Source organism: Dryobates pubescens, chromosome 23 (genome assembly GCF_014839835.1).
Source record: "Dryobates pubescens isolate bDryPub1 chromosome 23, bDryPub1.pri, whole genome shotgun sequence".
Classification (NCBI taxonomy): domain Eukaryota; kingdom Metazoa; phylum Chordata; class Aves; order Piciformes; family Picidae; genus Dryobates; species Dryobates pubescens.
Window position 1 is genome coordinate 690,069 of NC_071634.1, and position 21,094 is coordinate 711,162.

General features: G+C 61.1%; 2 protein-coding genes across 5 annotated transcripts in view; one reads left to right on the plus strand and one right to left on the minus strand.

Moving 5' to 3' along the window:
- Positions 1 to 14,756, minus strand: part of IMMT (inner membrane mitochondrial protein) — a 28,683-nt gene extending 13,927 nt beyond the window's left edge. The window contains exons 1-6 of one of the 4 annotated variants that reach the window (XM_054172234.1): positions 14,616 to 14,756; positions 9,061 to 9,137; positions 8,012 to 8,213; positions 7,538 to 7,658; positions 3,489 to 3,569; positions 2,361 to 2,462 (exon numbers count right to left, since the gene is read on the minus strand). In XM_054172234.1, coding sequence (XP_054028209.1) covers positions 2,361 to 2,462; positions 3,489 to 3,569; positions 7,538 to 7,658; positions 8,012 to 8,213; positions 9,061 to 9,137; positions 14,616 to 14,660 — 628 coding nt within the window. In that variant the 5' untranslated portion in view covers positions 14,661 to 14,756. Of the gene's footprint in view, positions 1 to 2,360; positions 2,463 to 3,488; positions 3,570 to 7,537; positions 7,659 to 8,011; positions 8,214 to 9,060; positions 9,138 to 14,615 lie in introns of those variants that run through there. The other 3 variants (XM_054172235.1, XM_054172232.1, XM_054172233.1) reach the window with 3 other exon arrangements.
- A 444-nt stretch (positions 14,757 to 15,200) lies between these two features.
- On the plus strand, positions 15,201 to 17,278 carry MRPL35 (mitochondrial ribosomal protein L35). Its single transcript, XM_054172063.1, has 4 exons — positions 15,201 to 15,234; positions 15,509 to 15,701; positions 16,507 to 16,651; positions 16,926 to 17,278. The coding sequence occupies exons 1-4, from the start codon at positions 15,201 to 15,203 to the stop codon at positions 17,112 to 17,114; spliced, it is 561 nt and encodes a 186-aa protein (XP_054028038.1). The 3' UTR covers positions 17,115 to 17,278.
- The last annotated feature ends 3,816 nt before the right edge of the window (positions 17,279 to 21,094 follow it).

Consider the following 21,094-nt stretch of genomic DNA (forward strand, 5'->3'; position numbering starts at 1 on the left):
AGTCTCTCAATGCCCTTCTGAAACTGAGGGGCCCAGAGCTGGACACAGGACTCAAGGTGTGGCCTAAGCAGTGCTGAGCACAGGGCACAAGGACTTCCCTGCTCCTGCTGGCCACCTTCCACCTGATGGTTCTGAAGAGCAAACAAGTCAGTTTCTCTGTGTCCCACAGGGAGAATCCACTCCAAAGCAGAGCTCTTCTCCCATTACTCATTTCTCGTGGTAGAGAAGCACAAAGGAGCTGTGAATGGTCCAGGCAGAAGCCTGGAAAGTGGTTCCTCAGGCCCTCCTGCAAGCAGCTGTCTCTGAGCAGTGGGTAGAAACATCCACCTACCCTCTGGGCCTTTCAGAGTACCAGCTCAGCCCTTCACTACAAAAACACCTTGGATGGAGCCAGCACCTAATGCCAGGCCTCTCCTTTCTGTCTGTGGTGCTCTCCTACAGCAGACAATGCTCTGAGCAGAAGCAAGCAGCAGCAGACCACGAGCAGCACCTCTGCTCCAGGCTCCTACATCCTTCTCAACCCTCCTGTGCAACCACAGCCCAAGGCTCAGACTCAGGCTGAGCACCAAGGCTCTCAGAGGATGTCTGAGTGTGGTCAGCCCCTCTGCCACATGCCTAGCAGCAGGACATGTCAGAGCAGGCAGCAGGCTGTACCAGCCTCTCCTAGCACCACCAGCCCTTTCCTAGCACTGAGAGAGGAGCTACCACAGCAGGCTGGAGCACCCTCAGCCCATGGCCTCAGCCCTGCCAGGCTCCCTTTCAAGTCCAAGGGCTTCACTGCAAATGCAGTTTGTGTTCAGCACCCCTGCAGCCTGTGCCTCCAGCCCATCCACCTTCAGAGCCTCCCTCGCCACCAAGGCTGGCAGGGCCACTGCAGTCAGCTACCTCTGCACTGCCCCAAACCTTCAGCACCCATCCAGATCTCCAAGAGGCTGCTGTCCCTTCCACCCTCACCAACAGTATCTGAAGGACAATATGGAAGCTTTCTACCACTACAGGCAAGCTGCAGTTTGAGATGGGTTTGCTTTCAGAAGGTGGCCACAGGCTGCCCTGGCACCAGACAGCAAAACCACCTGCAGAAAAACCTCAGCAAACATTTCTCTAGTTTTCTGGCTTCCCCTGGGGCAGACCAGGAAAAGAACCAAAACTCCCAATGTACAAAGTTGTGCTGCAGCCAAACCAAGACCAAACAAGAGCCCAGAAGTATTTAAAAACCTAAGGAATGAAGAGGAGGAGGATGAGGAAGCAAAGCTCACTGCTCGCAGGAAGGCACGAGGAGGACACAGCAAAAGCCAAGGCACCTCCCAGTGACAGCTGCAGGAACAGCTCTGCTCTGCAGCCCTGAGAAGAAATTGTCCTAGCTGCCAACCCAGGAGCTCCAGGCTTTGACTGTCCCTACAGCCCTGCAGAACAAGCCAAGGCAGAGCTCTGCAGGGAAGGACGTGGGGATCTCGGGTGGCCTGGGCAGCAAGGAGCCCTGGCTGCAGAGAGGGCTGAGTGGCACAGGAGCACAGCCCCAGCTGGAGGGGAGGTGCAGCTCTGGCTGGCACTTAGGAGAACACATCAGGAATAGGAGGCCTCTTTTGAGAGCCTGAGGGTAAGAAAGGCACAGACCAGGTGGAGAACGGGGCAGAGGCACCAGGATGGTTAGGGGCTGGGAGCACACGACACAGATGAGGGGCTGAGGGGGCCAGGTTTGCTGTAGCTCCAAGGAGAGAAGCTGAGAGGTATCTTAGGTAATGCCTTCCACAAGCAAAGGGCTGTTACAGAAGAGACTGGACTTCTCACAGGTGCCCAGAGCAACAGACCCAAGGGCCAACAAGAGAAACTGATTGGGCTCTGGCAAACTGCTCAGGGTGGGGAACACCACCTGTCTTTGGAGGGCTTCAGACACACAGGGGACAATACCCTGAGCAGCCTTCCTGCAGAAGGATCCTCACTGATACTTTTAGAGGGTGGGCAACCACTGCCACAGGCTTCCTTGAGACATGGTCAGTGCCCAAGCCCAGAGACATTTGCACAATGCTTTGATTTGGTCAGCCCTCATCTGGTCAGGCACTTGAGTGGATGATCACTGTAGGTCCCTTCCAGATGAAGGGCTGGGCTGGTCTAGCCTAGGCTGTCCCAGCTGCCCAGGCAGGGAGGTACACTGGAGACCCTGGAGGGCCATCCCAGTCCCAAATTGTCCATTGTGCTTTGACCGTCAGTTACTTCTGAGTGGGGGGAAGAAGCTTCAAGACCACTGGTTCTGCCAACATGACACTGGGACAAGGGGCAGAGGTGTGTGAACAACTGCAAACTCTAAAGCCAGCTCAGCTGAGCTGTGAGCCCAGGCCCAGGGCAGCTCAGTGCAGACTCACCAGCAACCTTCTCCTGCTCCTCCTTGTCCTGCTGGGCCAGCCGGGCTGCCACCTCCTCCGGGGGCCGCTCCCTGATGGCATGGGGCCCCTCCTGCTCTTGGCCTGTTCAGAGGCAGAAGGAGTTAACTGCATCAGAAGAGTCCAAAGCAGCCTATGGAACACTTGCAGGGAAGCAATTTTCTTTCCAGAACTGATTTGCACAGTCAGGCTCTGTTTAGAAACCTGAATGCTGCAGAAGCCAAGCTGAAACTACTCCAAGCTTTGCTCTGCCCCTAACAACAAAGGGCAGCCTTGACTCCTAGAGCTGAGAACAGCAGCATGGACACCTCAGGAGCACCTGCAGGCTGGAGGCTGTCTAGCTACTGAAATACACAAGATTCAGGAGTGAAGGGCAAGGACCTGCAAAACACCTAATGGACACAGGCTTAGATTGGAAGTGACATGCTTGGAGAGCCCAGCCTAGGGAGGCAGCTAGGGTGAGCCAGGATCATAGCCCAGCCTAGGGAGGCAGCTAGGGTGAGCCAGGATCATAGCCCAGCCTAGGGAGGCAGCTAGGGTGAGCCAGGATCATAGCCCAGCCTAGGGAGGCAGCTAGGGTGAGCCAGGATCATAGCCCAGCCTAAGGCTCCTGAGGATGCCTCTGAGTGAGCACTGAGCTAGGCAGCTCTCTGCAGCCCAGCAGCAAGTCTGTGTCTGAAGAGAGAAGTGCAGGCTCCCACCTCTCAGACTGGGGCTGCTGCATTCCCTTGTTGCTGGCTCTCTTCTTCTGACATGTGCTCCCACAGCCTGAGGTGAGAGACAGGCAGCTGGAGCCAGCCTCTCTGAACTAAGCAACAGGCCTGGGCCCTGGGCAGCTGTTCTAACAGCAGTCAGAAGGCCCCAGAGCAGAGGCACAGTGGCCTGTGGTGGCTCTAGCTCAGCAGACTCTCCTGCAGCTAAAGCTGCCCCAGCCAGCACGCTCAGCTCAGCTCCCCAGCACTCCGCCACCACACAACAGGAACTTCCTTCAGCAGAAGGCACAAGGAAGCAGGCCTTTAAAAGCTGACAAATACCAACAGAGCAGCAGAATTTCTGCACGTGGGGCTACAGCCCTTGGGCTTAGCTCATGGTGTTCTGGCATCTTTTCACCTTCTGCAGGCTCTGTCCCCGGCGCCGGCACCGACACGGCCACCCCCGTGGCGGAGAGGATCTGTGCTGCCTCCTTGCCTGCTGCCAAGCACAGTCAGAACACACACAGTTAGTATGAGCTGCAAAGCAACCACAGACATGCAAGACTCGCTGCTGGGCCTCTGCCCACATCTGTTATTTGCACACTATGCTCTCCAGGAGAGGCTTCTCCTGGCAAACAAGGCGCAGGGATCACTCGCAGGCACACACCCCCGGCACAGCTGCTCCCCTAGGCCACTGCCACTCCACCTGCCTCTGCTCAGGCATTACCCAGCACCAGGCTTCCTGCACTTGTACAAAGAAGGAAAGGTAAATGGCAGCACCCAAAGTGCTCTTCCTGATGAGTCTCATAGCTCAGCTGTGCAGCACAGTCAGAGGATCAGACTGCCAGGCTGGAAGGGACCTCAAGGATCATTTGGTCTAACTTCCCTTGGCAACAGCACAGTGCAGACAGGATGGCTTAGCCCCTCTCCAGCTCAAACCTTCAGAGTGTCCAGCCCTGGGAACTCCACCACTTCCAATTATTCCAGTGGTAGATTGTCCTTGTGAGAAGTTTTCCTCTGGAGTCCAATGGGAGCCTCCCAAGGAGCAGCTGGTACCCAGCACCACTCTTTCTGAAGGAGTCAGGGAAGAGATCAGAACCTCCTCCTCTCTTTGCAGCCACCCTCTGCACACTGCAACGTGGTGAGGCCTCCCAAGTGCTTTTTCTCCAGGCTGAACAAGCTCAGCTCTCTCAGCCTCTCCTCACCTGGCAGGGCTGCCAGCCTCTGGTCATTCTCTGGCCCCTCTCCAGCCTGTCCACAGCTTTTCTGTGCAGGGGTCAAACCTGCAGGCAGTGCTCCAGGAGTGGTCTGACCGGTGCTGAGCAGCGTGGGACAAGGGCTTCTTTATCCCTGCTGGTGATGCCCTTGGTGATGCCACCCAGCATCCTGCTGGCTTTCTTTGCCCTGCAACTCACTGCTCACTCGTTGAGCTTGCTGCCTGCCAAGGCTCCCAAGACTTTTTCCACAGGGCTGCTCTCCAGATGGGTAGATCCCAGCCTGTGCTGCTGGATTACATCTTCTCACACTTGTCCTTTCTGAACTTCACACAGTTCTTGTTAGCCACTCTGCCAGCCCACATCCAGTCCCTCCTGCAGGGTGCACCTCCCTTACAGAGCATTCCCTTCCCCACTTGCTTGGTAGCATTAGTAAACTTCACCAGGGCACACTTGATCCCATCACCCAAATCACTTCTGAAGTAACTAGGTGTTGAGCCAAGGTCAGTCCCTGGGGGACCCCACTCATGGCAGGCTGCCAGCTGGAACAGAAGCTATTTACCAGCACCCTGTGGGTCTGCACAGACTGGTCTGCACCAGCAGGCAGGAGGAGGCTGAGGGGGCCACAGGAAAAGCCTTTGAGAAATCCAGGCAGACAAGCTCCTCTGCCTGCCCCACACCCAGCAAGCACTCTTGTTGCAGGTGATCAAGTCTGCCAAGCAGGATTTGCCCTTGGTGACTCTGTGCTGGCTTTTCCCAGCCATGTGCCTCATCCCAGAGGTGACTTGTGGAGGGACTGCCTGCAAGGGCCTGAGTCCTCCTTGAAGCCTGCTGTGGAATGGCTTGAATTGCAGGGACATGGTTCTATGGAACCGCTGCTTGAACAAAGTGTGTAGGCCAGACTGCATCTTGTTTACTGCTCACAGTAAGCTGGTGTGCTGATGCAGCAAGGCCACCATAGCCTTGTGGCTGTGCTCGCAGCTGCTTACAAGATAACAGCATGTGAAACAAAGTGTCTGTGAAACAAAGGACTACTGAGAAAGGAGCTTGTGAAGTTGCACATAGACCTAACTGCGAGGAGGCTGTGTGTTACAATGCAACCCTGGACTACTAGCCAATGGAATAATGCCATCTGTGCATGATGAGCCGAGATGCTTTAAAAGCCGTGCGTTTGAAGGATGAAGTTGGAGCTTGCTTGTCAATCATACCGAGTGCTGCGGGCTTTCCCTCGCCCATCTCGCCCTGGGGTGTTTCTTCACAACACAAGCCCTTTTTGTAGATGGGTGTCACATCAGCCTTCCTTATTCTGGGATGTCCCCTGATCTCCACAGCTTCTCAGAGACCATGGAGAGCAGCCTTGCCATGCCAGCTCTCTCAGCACCCTTGGGTGGGTGATGCCTGGGCCCTTTGATCTGCAGGGGCTGAGCTCCTGGCAGAGGACTCACTTCGACTCCTCTTTCACCGATGCTTGCTCTGCACTTGCAGCAACCTCCATTTTTGTTTCCAGGCCTTGGAACCCAAGAGCTGAAGCTAGTTCTTCTATAATCTAAACTCTCTTGGTATTAAGCTTCTGGTGCTCAGCAGGATCCCAGACTCCACACCACTGTGACCAGGGCAGTCCAGGCTGTCGCTGCCTGAGATGTCACAGAGCAGCTCCTCTTGGTCAGTGAGCAGTGAGTCAACAGAGCCTCAGCCCTGGCCAGCATGTCCAACAGCTGTATGAGGAAGCAGCCCTCCACATGTCGAAGGAACTTGATGGGTGACAGGTGAGCTGTGAGCTGCTGTATTGTTCTTCCAACAACAGGGTAGCTGGAGTCACCCCTAAGTACCAGGCTCCGTTGACCCAAAGCTTGCTTAAGTGACCCAAATATTGCTTCACTGCCTTTATTGGCTGGAGGCAGGTAGCAGGTGCTGCAAGATTCCCCTTGGAGATGACGATTCTGATCCTGACCCAGAGGCATTCAGTGTGGCTTCCACAATCACTGCAGTTGACAACTCTGCATTCAGGTTCTTCTTAACACAGAGTGCAGCTCCTCCACCTCCTCTTCACTGCCTGTCGCTATGGAACAGCCTGCAGCCATCCCTCTGCCCTCCAGCCATGGGAGCTTGCAGCTATTGCCATGAAAGCTTTTTCTGGACACAAAGCTGCAGTTCCTCCTGCAGCTCCCTGGCAGAGGTAAGCCTGAGGTCGTTGTCTTCTGGTTCGTGTCTTGAGGAGCAGCTAAGGAACCCCTGCAGCTGCTCTGCTTGGCCTGGCTTACTCTCCAGTCAGCTGCAGTGATCTGAGGGGTACCACTCAGCCCAAGTCTTTCAGTTTAAAGCCTCTTTCCCCAGCAGCCTGTCTCTAGCCTCTTGTAGACAGGTGGATCCCATCCACCCCTGAGGGCTCCAGCCTTTGAAGCACATCCCACTGTCAAAGACTTCATGAAGGCACCAGCCTTGAATCCAGAAGCTGATCTGCATCAGCCATCTACTTCTGGCTGTGCTCTTTCCTCCAGCTGCTGTGGAAGCAGAGACAGCTTCAGCACCGAGACTTTTCAGCTGTGGAAGTCATCCTGGGTCCTGTCCAAGTTCCAGCCTGCAGTGCCATTTGTGCCCATGTGGTAGAGCAGCACTGGAAATGAGTCTGTGCTCTAGACAAGTCGTGGCACCTCCCAGCAGCCTCTCAGAGCTTTGCTCCTGGCAGGCAGCAGACCTCTGCTGAGTCCCTGTGAGGGGCAGAGCTGCCTGCTATGAGCACTCAGCACCTCCTCGTGTGCTGTCCACGGGCTGCTGCTGCTGCAGTGTCCCTGCAGACCCTGCCCCAGGGTGTCTGCAGCTGGTAAAAGCTGATCTCCTCTGGCTGTAATGATGGGGGGTGGGGACTGAAGCAGAGGGTCCAAGCTGCCCCATTCTCAGCAGCATAGCTCTGAAATCTCTGCCTTGGTCCTCTCACACTGTGCAGCCTTTTGACTGTTTCCTGCAATTTGGCTATGTGAAGCAACAGGGCAGCAACTCATGCAGCCTTCTGCAGGCACTCCGAGGGCAGGTGGCTTGTGTTGGGTACCAAATGTTCTATCAGGCAAAGAGCTTCCCCAAAAAGACAAACACAGAAGGCATTTCAGACACATTTCCCCCTGACATTAAACAACATTAACTCTGTGAAATGACAGCAGACTCCAGCTCCACCACTCCAAAGGCCTGAGCCTACCTGAGGATGTGATCTAGGGCCCCACTGTTTGGCTTCCCTCAACAGCACATTCTGTAAGCTTACCTTCTTTGTCCTCTGGAGGAGCAGCAGCTTCTGGCTTGCTCAGCTGGGATTTGGTAGCAGGCTGTTTAGACTCCTTCATTACTTCTTCTACAGAAGAGATCTTCAGCGGCCCGTGCTGCACCTTCAAAGCCCAAAGCCTCCATCAGCCTCCCCAGCAGCCTGCCCCACTCCAGCCCAACAGGGAGCAACGCTGCCGCACCCCGGGGGCCGCAGCAGAAACAGGGGCCTGGAGGAACAGCCGAGGACAGCAGCCAGGCCCCAGGGCTTTGTGCCTTCAGTTTCAGCACAGAAGGAACCTTTCCGATTGCAGCTCCCCAGAGGGAATGGTGTGAGCAGCACCCAGCAGCACCGCAGCTCCTGGCTGTGAACCTGCCTCTTACGATTAAGGAGAGCTCACCCGGCAGGGACAGCCAGGAGCTGGCGCTGCCTTTGCTCAGGGGACCAGGGAGGGCAGGGCGGCAGCGCAACACTCACCGGTCTCCGGGGCTGGGGGGCACCCTGCGGGGCGCTGGGGGCCGCGGGGCCGAGGGCCACCTCGAAGAGCCTCTGGGAGTAGGGCAGAGCCTTCTCCACGCCGTCGCGGAAGCCGGGGTCGTAGCTGGCATAGAGCAGCGTGCCGCCCGCGCCGCCGCCCAGCAGCAGCAGCCCCGCGCCGACGACCCTGCCCACCGACAGCCTGTGGGGAAGCACAGAGTCAGGGCCCCGCCGGCCCCCGGCCCGACTCGGGGCCCCCACCGGCCCCCGGCCCGACTCGGGGCGCCGCCGGCCCCCGGCCCGACTCGGGGCCCCCACCGGCCCCCGGCCCGACTCGGGGCCCCGCCGGCCCCCGGCCCGACTCGGGGCCCCCGCCGGCCCCCGGCCCGACTCGGGGCCCCGCCGGCCCCCGGCCCGACTCGGGGCCCCCGCCGGCCCCCGGCCCGACTCGGGGCCCCGCCGGCCCCCGGCCCGACTCGGGGCCCCCGCCGGCCCCCGGCCCCGGCCCGACTCGGGGCCCCGCCGGCCCCCGGCCCGACTCGGGGCCCCGCCGGCCCCCGGCCCGACTCGGGGCCCCCGCCGGCCCCCGGCCCGACTCGGGGCCCCCGCCGGCCCCCGGCCCGACTCGGGGCCCCCGCCGGCCCCCGGCCCGACTCGGGGCCCCCGCCGGCCCCCGGCCCGACTCGGGGCCCCCCCCGGCCCCGGCCCGACTCGGGGCCCCCGCCGGGCCGCGGCAGCCTGGCAGGCTCCAGCTGACGCTGGGACAGCTGCTCTGCTCCGGAGCCTGCCAACACACCCAGCCCCCACATCCAGCCCCTGGTACCACACTGCCTCGGGGCTAAGCCGAAGACAGCAGCCCACAGCTGCCCCCTCAGTACTGACCATCTCCACCAGCACTGAACACAAACAAGGGCCACACCAGGCCACACGATAGCTACCAACAATAAAGAGATAAAACTGCCCCCACGCCGGTCCCCTCCCACAGCAGGCTAAGGAGCAGAGAAGGGAGCAGAGGGAGCAGTCCCAGCCCCCCCAGCCCCTCTACGTACCCAGACTCTCCTGAGTGTGTGGCGTAGCCGCGGGGCAGCCGTGCCGGGCGCGGCGCTGCTCTCCCACACCGGCTGCTCTGCAAGAGGGGGAGGAGGCAAGCGTTAGCACTGACACTTCCACCTTACCTGCTGGGCCACATCCTGCACAGCAGCAGCTGGCGCTCACAGGGACACTGGGCTCCCTTTTCCCCAAGCAGAGTTTGCCCACACAGCTTGCAGGTTAAGGCCTCCCAAGAAACAGCCAGGTGGTCTGGAGAACACTGAACACACCCCAACTCCTCTGTGCATTTAGCTGGTCTGTGCTCCTGACCTCCACCTTGGGCAGCACAGCTGGGATCCTCTTCAACAATCACAGCATCACAGAACATTAGGAGTTGGAAGGGATCTCCAGAGCTCATCCAGCCAGAGCAGGGCACCCAGGGCAGGGCACACAGAACACATCCAGGTGGGGCTGGGAAGGCTCCAGAGCAGGAGACTCCACAGCCTCTCTGGGCAGCCTGCTCCAGGCTCCAGCAGCCTCACAGGGACAAAGTTTCCCCTCCTGTTCCCCTGGCACCTCCTCTGCTCCAGCTTGCCCCCAGTGCCCCTTGTGCTGTCCTTGGCCATCCCTGAGCAGAGCCTGGCTCCAGCCCTGCACATCTTTATCCCAGCACTGAGGGCAGCCCTCAGGCTGCTCTGCTCCCAGCTCCAAGCCCCAGCTGCCTCAGCTGTGCTCACAGGGAGATGTTCCACTGCCTGCAGCAGCTCTGTGCCTCTGGGATGGACTCTCTCAAGCAGTTCTCTGAGGTCCTTCCTGAACAGAGTGGCCCAGAAGTGGACACAGTATTCCAGCTGTGGCCTCAGCAGGGCAGAGCAGAGGGGCAGGAGAACCTCTCTGAACCTACTGACCCTTCTAATCCACACTGCCCAGCTTAATCTTTGGGTTTCACTAGAAAGCCTGGTTAACTGATCCAGCCTACAGAAGGAGGAGAAATGCTGTCCCCTCTCAGGGCTTTTTTTCTTCCCCACATGTGAATTGCAAAGAGAGGAGCACAGGACCCACAGGAAATGAGAGCACAAGGCACAGAGGGAACTTTTCCCAGCACTGAGGTCAACTGGAAACTCTTCTTTCAAATAGCAGACTGGGAGCTGTTTCCCTACACCAGGTCCCCAGGGCTGAGTTTCTTTTGGCACAGGGCAGAACAAGCACAGATCCTGTGCTTCAGCAGCAGAGGGAAGCAGCAGGAGCACTGAGCAGCAGCCAGAATGTCTTCATTAGTGACAGGACCATGTGCACAGCAGCAGGAACCCCCGGCCCTGCTTGTGCTCTGCTTTGTGACGGACAGGAGAGGAACTGTGAAATGCATTCTGTACTGGCCTTGACTGTCCAGCAGCACACCCCCAGGCTTCCCTGGCCCCTTCACAGGGAACTTAAGCATTCTGTCATCAACTGCTGGACACGCTGCTGGCTCTCAACAGCTCCCTGCTACAACATGAAGCATGGGAGAAGCAGCAGACATCCGCACACAGCTCAATGCAGAAAGCACTCTGCGTGCCTTGCAGGCTTTGTTCTGTGCAGATTCTGGGCCAGGATGCCTGATCCTGGTGACTAGGAGAGGTGTAGCTGGGACTGCGTGCAGGCAGAGCACTGTGCCTTGTGGCTGGTTGCAGTCAGGGGAGAAGCAGGAGGCTGCAAGGCAGGTTTTGTTGCTTTAATGATGTCCTGCCCTGAGAGCTCAGGAGAACCTCCAGAGCTGGAGTCTCTGGGGCTCTTAGTGTTAACTGGAGAGAAGGTTTGATGTGCCCTGCAAAGTAACTCTCCTGAGTAACAGAGAATGAATGTAAAGTAATGAACATTGAAGAAGTTAGTTGGAATAAATAACACAGCCTTCCAAACCCTCTGAGGCACTGCTACAAATCCACAACAGAGGCCTGAAGCAGGACAAGCTCCTGGGAATAATGCAACAAAGGGAGCACTAGAAACTGCCTGTAAGTGTCCAAATGCTGGTGGGACAGCAAACATGAGCATCAGCATCCTGATGGCCAAGCAAGAGCAACGCTTTGCCCAGACTGGCTGTGGGGGTGCTGGGGTGTCTGCATGGGGAGCAGAACATTTAGCCTTGGGCCTCTGCTCATAAAATGTTGGTGCTTAAAGCTTTTGGGTGGCTGTTCCCCTGGCCAGCTGCAGGAATTTCCAGCTGTTGCAGCATCTGGAAAGGAGGAGTTAGTGGAGACTTGGCTGGGGGTTAGTTCTGGCTGCCACTGCTGCCTGTAGCCTGCTGTCAGGGTCCAGCATCACAGACAGTGCCTGTGGTTTGGCTGCTCTCATCTGGATGAACAACAGATGAAAGTGAAGATTTGGCTGGTGGTGGAACAGCCCAAGTTGGAAGGGACCTCAGCTGACCCAGAGTGGACTTCACACCACTGCCCCCCCGAAGCCCCTCTGGTACACAGAGCACAAATGCTGAAGTGCTGAAGCCATTTCCAGTACCTGCCTCACTGGTAACACCCATGGAGGAAGGGCTGCCCTCTGCCCCCTCAAGCTGTTACACCTTGCTGCTCCTAAGGTGCTACAAGACCAAGAGGCTCTATCTGGGCTGTGTCAAAGCAAAGCAATCCATTCCCATAGCTGAACAGCAGAGGCACCAGCAGGCTGCTCTCACTCTCCCTCTAACTATGGCACCAGCAGGTCTGCAGGCCAAGGCTGAGGCTCTGGCCTGAGCTTTAGTTAACTGAACAGGAACACTCAGTACATGTGGTGGTGAAGTCCCCATCCCTGAAGTGCTCAAGAAATGTGTGGATGTGGCACTTGGGGACATGGTTTAATGGCCATGGTGGTGTTGGGGACATGGCTGGACTTGATGATCTTAGAGAGCTTTGCCAACCAACACAATTGTATGACTCTGAGATGCACCCAGCCTCCTGTGAAGGAAGGCAAGAGCACTGCAGCAGTAAAGAGGAGAACATGGAAGAGTAAGATACAAAACCTGTGTCACTGTGGCTGCCTAGGAATCACTGCAGCTGGAGCAGGGAACAAGCCACTGCTGCTGACAGCCTCTGAACAGCCAGAGGGGCTCACCTCCAGGAGGGGAGCTGTTGCTCCTTATGCAAAAATGACCTGCAATCACCTCAGATGAGGTCAGCACTTCCTGCTGAGAGCCCACAGTCCTGCAGCTCCTGCAGAACAAGCACTCAGACCCCTGGCTCTCATTCCCACTGTCTGGCTCTGTCACTCAGAAGGACACAAGTTGTAGCTGCTGAAGGTCCCCAGGACCAGCACCAGCCTTCATGTGCATAACTATGGTATGCCACAGAGTCCCCTCCACATGAAACAAAAGCAGCTGCATGTATAAATACTATTTCCTTGCCCAAACTAAATCCCACTGTGCTCACTCTTGTCAGAAACTACCAACAGGAATGAAGGGAAAAAAGGATTTTTCTGCAGACAACAAACAGCAGAGTGCTGGGGCACCCCCGTGCTGGCACACTTCTTCCACCCAGTGTTTAGAGACTGAAGACACAGCCCCAAGCTGCAAAGCACAGCACTGCTTGTCCAGCTCTGTGCAGGCATTCCAGAGGCACTCTTTCAAGGATGCAAACAGCCCTGACAGACAAACATTTGCCACTTCCTCCCTTCTGCCTTCTCACCTCCCATCTAAGAGTTTCCACAGGCCTGCAAACCCAGGGCCTTCCACTAGCCAGCATCAGATGACCTGGCACAGGGCTCTCCAGCTGTACAAAGCAGCAGAGAAAACCCCAGCTGCTGCAGACCAGAGAGCTGCTGGCTGGAAGTGGGTACCTCACAGAGTCACTGGGGGCTGAATGCGGAGCTTTGAACCACAGGATCATAGAATCCTTCAAGCTGGACACAGCCTTTAAGATCAAGCCCCATCAGTACCTGCCATGTCCACCACTAGAACTCGTCCCTAGGCACCACAGCTACATCTTTTGAATGCTGGTGACTCCAGCACTTCCCTGGGCACACTGTCCTAAAGCTCTACAGCCCTTTCAGTGACTAATTTTTTCCAACTATCCAAGCTCAGCATGCCCTGGCATGACTTGAGGACCTCCTGTCCTGCCACTTTTGATCTGGGGAGAGCAGACCAACCCCCACCTCACTCCAACCTCCTTTCACAGAGCTCTAGAGAGTAGTGAGGTCTGTCCTCAGCCTCCTCTTCTCCAGACTAAACAACACCAGTTCCTTCAGCTGCTACTGCCCAGCCCCTTCATTGCCTTTCTCTGCCCCCCTCCAGCCCTCGGTGTCTTTCTTGTATGGTGCAGGCCCCCAGACTGAACCCAGTACTCAAAGTGTAGCCTCAGCAGGGCCCAGTACAGGGGGACAGCCCCTGCCATAGTCCTGCTGGCCACACTATTGCTGAGCAGGCCAGGATGCTGGTCACTGTCGACATGCTGGGCACATGCTGGTCGCTGTCAACAACACCTCCTCTGTGCTGGGCAGCTTTCCAGACACTGTCCCAAGACTGGAGCATTGTGTGGGGCTGTTGTGACCCTTTTCCTGTACCATGTGAACAGGGTAAGGAACGCTGGAATGTGCAGCGATCTGACCAACTTATTTATATTACCATTAAGCAGACACTTTAACTAGGAGCTGTGTACTACAAGAGCAGTCACTCTCACCGATGTGAGCTCCTCAAAGTTGGACAACTGCTTTAAAAGACTCCATAGTACAGTATCATCCCAATCTCTGCTGATAAGGAAGGACAGAGGGCCAGCAAACGTGTTCTTTCCTCTCTGGATGTGACGGGGAGGGCTTGAGGAGCCCCGTTACGGCCCCTCGGCACCGCTCACGCCTGCAGCGGCACTACTCGGCACCGTGCACCAGCACTCTCGCCGCTGAGGACACGGCCGGGCGGTCGGCCGCCCTCTGGGCTCAAAGCGGCCGAGCCGTGACCCACCGGGCGTGGCAGGCCGAGCCGGCAGAGGGGAGGCCGCGGCGGGGAAGCCAAGGTCACGTCCTTCTCCGTGGGTGAGCGGGCCCGGCCGCCGCGCCGCCGAGGAGCAGGCTGGTCATGTGCCACCACCGAGCCCTGCCGCTACTCCACGTGGCGGCCTCCGCTCCCCGGCGCTGCCCTGAGGCCGACACCGGCGGGAGGCGGCAGCAGGCCAGGACCCGGCGGACTACAGCTCCCGGCATGCGGCGCGGCGCGCCCCGCCGGCCCCACGCACCGCAAGGACCGGCATGCCTTGCGGGCGGGAGCCGAGCACCTCCGCGCAGGGCGGCCGCGGCGCACGCCGGCACCCGTAGCACACCCGGCCCAGCAGCCCGCAGTCTCCGCCAAGCCCAGGCGCGCTGTTGGCGCTTGCGGCCGCCAATCAAAGCCCGGCAGCCAATCGCGGCTCACGCGTGTGGAGTCATTCAGAGAAGACGGAGCCACGATTAGAGGACGCGCCTCCCACTCCTCGGCACCGCGCCGTCTCCGCTCGCCCCCACCCGCAGACCCAACAGCACCCTGTCCCTGCCGGGAACTTGGGCAGGCCTCAGCGGCCCGGGGCAAGCAACAGCGAGGACGGCTCGAGGGCTTCCCTAGGGCTGGGCGCTCTCCGCGCCCTCTCACCTGTGCGGCCACGGCGAACCCCGCTCGGTGACACGCCCGCAGCATGGCCTCAGAGCCGGCGGCAGCCGGGTGCAGGCTGCGGGAAGGCGCCGTGCGAGATGACTGCCAGCGCCGCCTGCCTCCGTCCCTCCACAGCGAGTGGAGCGCGGCGCGCACGCGCAGCAGCAGCGCGGGCTTCCGGTCCGCCAGGGCGTGGCCGCTCGTGGCGGAGAGCGACGGGCAGCGCGCCCAATCAGAGCAGAGCGGGGGGGCCGCGCGCACATACCCTGCCCTACTGCCGCCCGCGCGTGCCGGGGGCGGGCCGGCCACGGTGGTGCCTGCGCAGCACAGGGACACCCACACCTCTCTGAGGCGGCCTGGCGGAGCTATGCGGGACCCTCCGGGGTAGAAATCTGTTGTCACCGGCCTTGCGGCGGGATACAAGGACAGCGGGGCACAGGCCAGCAGGGGCGGGGCGGGGCGGGGCGGTGAGAGCTGCGCCGCGCGTGACCCCGCCGTGCGTGGCTCGCCTCCTCCCCTCAGTCCCGCCCGGGCGCAGCGTGACCTTCGCTGGCTGCCCTAGCGCGTGCGCGCTCGCGCGGAAACATGGCGGCCGCCGCAGCGCGAGGAGCCGCGGCAGGTGAGTGGCGCGAGCGGGCCCCCCGCGCGGGCTCCCGGGCGGGCCCCCGGGCGAGGCTCCCGAGCGGGGCTCCCGGGCGGGCTCCCGAGCGGGGCTCCCGGGCGGGGCTCCCGGGCGGGCCCCCGAGCGAGGCTCCCGGGCGGGCCCCCGAGCGAGGCTCCCGGGCGGGCCCCCGAGCGAGGCTCCCGGGCGGGCTCCCGAGCGAGGCCCCCGGGCGAGGCTCCCGAGCGGGGCTCCCGGGCGGGCCCCCGAGCGAGGCTCTGGCTCTCCGCAGGGATCCTGGGCCGCTGGGCGCCCTGGGCCGCCCGCCGCCTCGGCGCAGGGCCCGCTCTCTCCGGCCTCTCCGCTCGCTGCGTCGGGTATGTGCGGACGACGGCGGCGGCCGCGCTGTGGAAACCGCGGCTGCCCGCGGGGAGCCTGCTCGGGGGGAACCTGCCCGCGGGAGCTACCGCCTCGGCCCTCTGCAGGTACAGTCTGCGGCGCTTTCTGCAAAGCCAACGTGAGCGAGGACTGCCGTGAGCCTCTTGGAGCGTTTCTGGGGGCTTGCTTTGCTTTCTGCCCTAACCACAGTTCTAGTCCGAAGCCTCCCGATCCCTACCCTGAATAGGCTCCACAGTATCACGATATCACCAAGACCACAAAGATCATCGAGTCCAACCTGTCACCACAGACCTCACGACTAGACCATGGCCCCAAGTGCCACATCCAATCCCCTCTTGAACACCTCCAGGGATGGGGACTCCACCACCTCCCTGGGCAGCACATTCCTATGGCTAACAACTCAGTGAAGAACTTTCTCCTCACCTCCACCTCCAGTGTCCTCTTATTCTGGTGCTGCTTGCCTGGGAGGAGAGACCAACTCCCTCCTGGCTACAATCCCCCTTCAGGTAGTTGTAGACAGCAGTGAGGTCTCCCCGGAGCCTCCTCTTCTCCAGGCTCCACACAAAGCTTTCCCCAGCGCCGCTAACAGCTCAGTTGTTTGCTGATGTGTAACCACTTTTAGAAGATGAAAGCAAAGCTGCTCTGTGTGACTTTGAGGTTCGTTTTGGAGTCAGCAGTGCAGTCAGCCTGGGCACACACACACAGAGTGGTTCAGGTTGGAGCAGTCCCAGTGCCAAGCCAGCACTGCCAGCTCCTCCACTGGGCCTGCGAGCACCTCTGCCGCTGGTACTTCACAGCCACGGCTGCTTTCTCTGGCGGTGAGGCAGCCAGTGGTTACTTTCCCAAGCAGAAGTGTCACTGCTGCTCTTTCCCCCCGTGTGGTGTCTTTAGCATCACGCCTCTGCTTCCGAGCATCCTGCAGCAGCCGGCGCGGACCCTGACTTACTATAGCCTGCGGAAGGGGAAGAGGAAGACTGTGAAGTCTGTGGTGAAGAGGTTCCTCCGGCTGCACAACGGCCTCTGGGTCAGGAGAAAGGTAAAGCTCTTGATGGCAGAGAGCTGCTCTGTGCAGTCGAGGGCTAATCCTTTCCTTCTGCTGCAGGTGATAGCTAGCATGAAATTAGCTCTGGTTGGAGATGTCCCTGCTGACTGCTGGGGGGTTGGACTAGATGACCTCTGAGGGCCCCTTCCAACCCAGTGCAGTCTGAATCTGTGACTCCTGCCTTTGTGCAGCGGGAGTCTCTCCTGGGTGGCTCATCAGTGTTCCATAGGGACCACCTGAAAGCCTTCTGTCTGTTGCCTTCTGCCAGGCTGGTTATAAGAAGAAACTGTGGAAGAAGTCAGCTGCCCAGAAGAAGCGTCTGAGAGAGCTGATGCTGTGCACTAGGACACAGTGCAAGCTCCTGGATAAAATGACCACTTCCTTCTGGAAGAGGAGGAATTGGTACCTGGGTGACCCCTACCAGAAGTACCACGATCGCACCAACCTTCGCCTGTAGGAGCCTGGGGCTCCTCTTGGCGTTGTCTAGGACAGCGCTGGCGAAGCCCACGGTGCGGCCTTGATTTGAGCACACAAAGCTGCAGCAGCTGTGCTGTTGCCAGTCGGCGTGCTGGCAGCTGGTCAGGGTGATGGGTGCCAGTGCCCACAATAAAGGAATGTTAACAGCCAAGATGGTTTTGAGCTGTGGTTTGGGTTTGATTCCGCAGGGGTCACACTGGTCACCTGCCTGCTCTGGCCTCGCCTGGGTGTGATGAACAAGGGTGAATGCAGGCTGGGCAGCACTGCAGCTGACAGCCCCCACCCGCTTCCTGGGAGAGCGTTTGCAGTGAGCATGGTTAAAGAACCGCAGGGTGGATTTGGCTGTCTCCATGCTTGGTAGCTCACTGCATGGAGACTCCAGGGGGAAGGGGAGAAAGGGCAGCAGGGCCCTTGGGGTGCTGGGGGCTGCTGCGGCCCCCCAGGGAGGGACGGTCGCTGCGGCACCCCAGGGCCCGTCGCTGGGGCACCCCAAGGAGGGACAGTCGCTGGGGCACCCCAGGGCCTGTCGCTGCGGCGCCCCAGGGCGGGACGGTCACTGCGGCCCCCCAGGGCCTGTCGCTGCGGCCCCCCAGGGCGGGACGGTCGCTGCGGCCCCCCAGGGCGGGCCGGTCGCCGCGGCCCCCCAGGGCCCGTCGCTGCGGCCCCCCAGGGCAGGACGGTCGCCGCGGCCCCCCAGGGCCCGTCGCTGCGGCCCCCCAGGGCAGGACGGTCGCCGCGGCCCCCCAGGGCCCGTCGCTGCGGCCCCCCAGGGCAGGACGGTCGCCGCGGCCCCCCAGGGCCCGTCGCTGCGGCCCCCCAGGGCGGGACAGTCGCCGCGGCCCCCCAGGGCCCGTCGCTGCGGCCCCCCAGGGCGGGACGGTCGCTGCGGCGCCCCAGGGCCCGTCGCTGCGGCCCCCCAGGGCGGGACAGTCGCCGCGGCCCCCCAGGGCGGGACGGTCGCTGCGGCCCCCCAGGGCGGGACGGTCGCCGCGGCCCCCCAGGGCCCGTCGCTGCGGCCCCCCAGGGCGGGACGGTCGCTGCGGCCCCCCAGGGCCCGTCGCTGCGGCCCCCCAGGGCGGGACGGTCGCCGCGGCCCCCCAGGGCGGGACGGTCGCCGTGGCCCCCCAGGGCAGGACGGTCGCTGCGGCCCCCCAGGGCGGGACGGTCGCTGCGGCCCCCCAGGGCCTGTCGCTGCGGCCCCCCAGGGCAGGACGGTCGCCGCGGCCCCCCAGGGCGGGACGGTCGCTGCGGCCCCCCAGGGCCCGTCGCCGCGGCCCCCCAGGGCGGGACGGTCGCTGCGGCCCCCCAGGGCGGGACGGTCGCCGCGGCCCCCCAGGGCCCGTTGCTGTGGCCCCCCAGGGCAGGACGGTCGCTGCGGCCCCCCAGGGCCCGTCGCTGCGGCCCCCCAGGGCGGGACGGTCGCTGCGGCCCCCCAGGGTGGGACGGTCGCTGCGGCCCCCCAGGGCCCGTCGCTGCGGCGCCCCAGGGCGGTACGGTCACTGCGGCCCCCCAGGGCGGTACGGTCACTGCGGCCCCCCAGGGCGGGACGGTCGCTGCGGCCCCCCAGGGCCCGTCGCTGCGGCGCCCCAGGGCGGTACGGTCACTGCGGCCCCCCAGGGCGGTACGGTCGCTGCGGCCCCCCAGGGCGGGACGGTCGCTGCGGCCCCCCAGGGCGGTACGGTCACTGCGGCCCCCCAGGGCGGGACGGTCGCTGCGGCCCCCCAGGGCGGGACGGTCGCTGCGGCCCCCCAGGGCCCGTCGCCGCGGCCCCCCAGGGCGGTACGGTCGCTGCGGCCCCCCAGGGCGGTACGGTCACTGCGGCCCCCCAGGGCGGGACGGTCGCCGCGGCCCCCCAGGGCCCGTCGCTGCGGCCCCCCAGGGCGGGACGGTCGCTGCGGCCCCCCAGGGCGGGACGGTCGCTGCGGCCCCCCAGGGCCCGTCGCCGCGGCCCCCCAGGGCGGTACGGTCGCTGCGGCCCCCCAGGGCGGTACGGTCACTGCGGCCCCCCAGGGCGGGACGGTCGCCGCAGCCCCCCAGGGCGGGACGGTCGCTGCGGCGCCCCAGGGCGGGACGGTCGCCGCGGCCCCCCAGGGCCCGTCGCTGCGGCTGCATGCTGGAGGGCACACGAGGGAAGTGCTTGCTGGCTGCAGGGGGAGTTCAGCCGATGGGTCAGAGGTGCTGGCCACCACAGCAGTGCAGGGCTCGCGCTGTGTGCGCTGTGTTGGCCTGTGGACGGGAGACTGCCTTCTGCGGCTCCGGCACCGTGTTCTCAAGCAGTCAGGCCTGAGCATTTTCTTGTTCCTTCTCCAAGTCTAGTTCTGCCTTCCACTGCATGTCTCTGCCCATGACTGCCTGGGGATACAGCCAAGGATTTGTTAGAGGTGTCCTGGAGTGTGCAGTGCTGAGGGCTGGGTTGGGAGTTTTCTCTGCAGTTGCTCCCAGTGGTAGCTTCAAAACCTTCCCTAATGAACCCATCCTTGAGCAGAGGGCTGCAGGGGCTGGGGGGCTGCAGGCTGTAGCAGTGGAATGAACTCACCAGGCAGTCACAGGGTTCAGGAGCTGTATTTTGTTTTCCAGTTCATAATACAGAAAGAAGTTCTGAAGGACATGCAGCACTTGGTGAATACATCTATCTACAGTCAGCCAGAAGTGAGAGAAAAATAGTACAGCCATCAAAGGAACTCTTCTGGCCTGCCAGATACAGTGATCAGACTCAAGGTGTTTGCTTTTCCCCCTTGTTGTTAAAGAAAAGGTTAAGACTATCCCAGGTGTGTACCAAGCAGTGTGCCAAACCCAGCCAAGCATCAGCCTTTGGCATACTGCAGTGGTGGCCATGGGGGCGAGGTGGTGTGTACCCTCAGCACAGGAGGCATGGCAGCAAGTGCACAACCACCACCCTGCCACGGTCTGGCTGACCCCAGAGCTCCACACGCTGCGCTCTGCTGTCTCAGATGTGGGGCTTGGTGCAGAGCAAGTACCCAGAACAAGCAGCAGAGAGGAAGGAGCTTCATGGCTAGGTGAGAAGGCTCCAGAGGCAGCAGGCTCTTTCCATGAGGCTTGGCAGCAGCAGCTCTGCAAGCAGCTTTCTTCCTTGATGGGAATAAACAGCCTGATCCTGCTGTGCTGGGCTTGCACTGCACCGAACCACAGAACATTAGGGGCTGGAAGGGACCTCCAGAGGTCACCCACCCCACCCCCACTGCTAGAGCAGGGGCACCCAGGGCAGGGCACCCAGGAACACACCCAGGTGGGCTTGGAAAGCCTCCAGAGAAGGAGACTCCACAACCTCTCTGGGCGGCCTGCTGCAGGGCTCTGTTCCTCGGACAATTTGGTGTGGGACTGGTGCCCAGGTGGCATAGCCATGGAGTCTGCTTTGGGTGCATTGGACATAGTCTTGATTCAGCAGCTGGTGACAGCTGTAGCTGTGCTGATGCTGACCCCTGGGGCAAGACAGGAGGTGTGGAAGGCTGCCCTGAGCTGCTCTATGCATGCTCCATGAGCAAGGAGTACTGCTGGTAACTGGGGCAGAGCATTCACAGGCCCATGGCCCAGCTTCAGCTGCACTTGCCTTTCTCAGCCTCGACTCTGCTTGCTCCAAAGAGTGCAGGATTCCCTTCAGCTGGGCACAGGCTGTACCTGCTGGGGCTGGCCTGTCCCAGGCTGCCTTACTCTCCCCAGGCAATCTCTGAAAATCAGGAGGTGCTTGCCTGCCCCACAGGGCTGCTGCCTGAAGGGCCTCTAGACTGGGCTTGCCTTACTTGAGCCACAGCTCTTGCTACTAAAGCATCAGCTGAGAGCCTGCTTGGTTTTAGGAGGAGGAGGCTGAGCTGCTCCCCAGCAGCACAGGGCTAAAGCTGGCACCCAGGTCCTCTGCTCTCTGCAGCGTGTCAGGAGGGGTCAGCACCAGTGCAGGGAGGCAGCGCTGAGCCCAGCCCCTGCCTTGGCAGAGGCTGAAGTGAA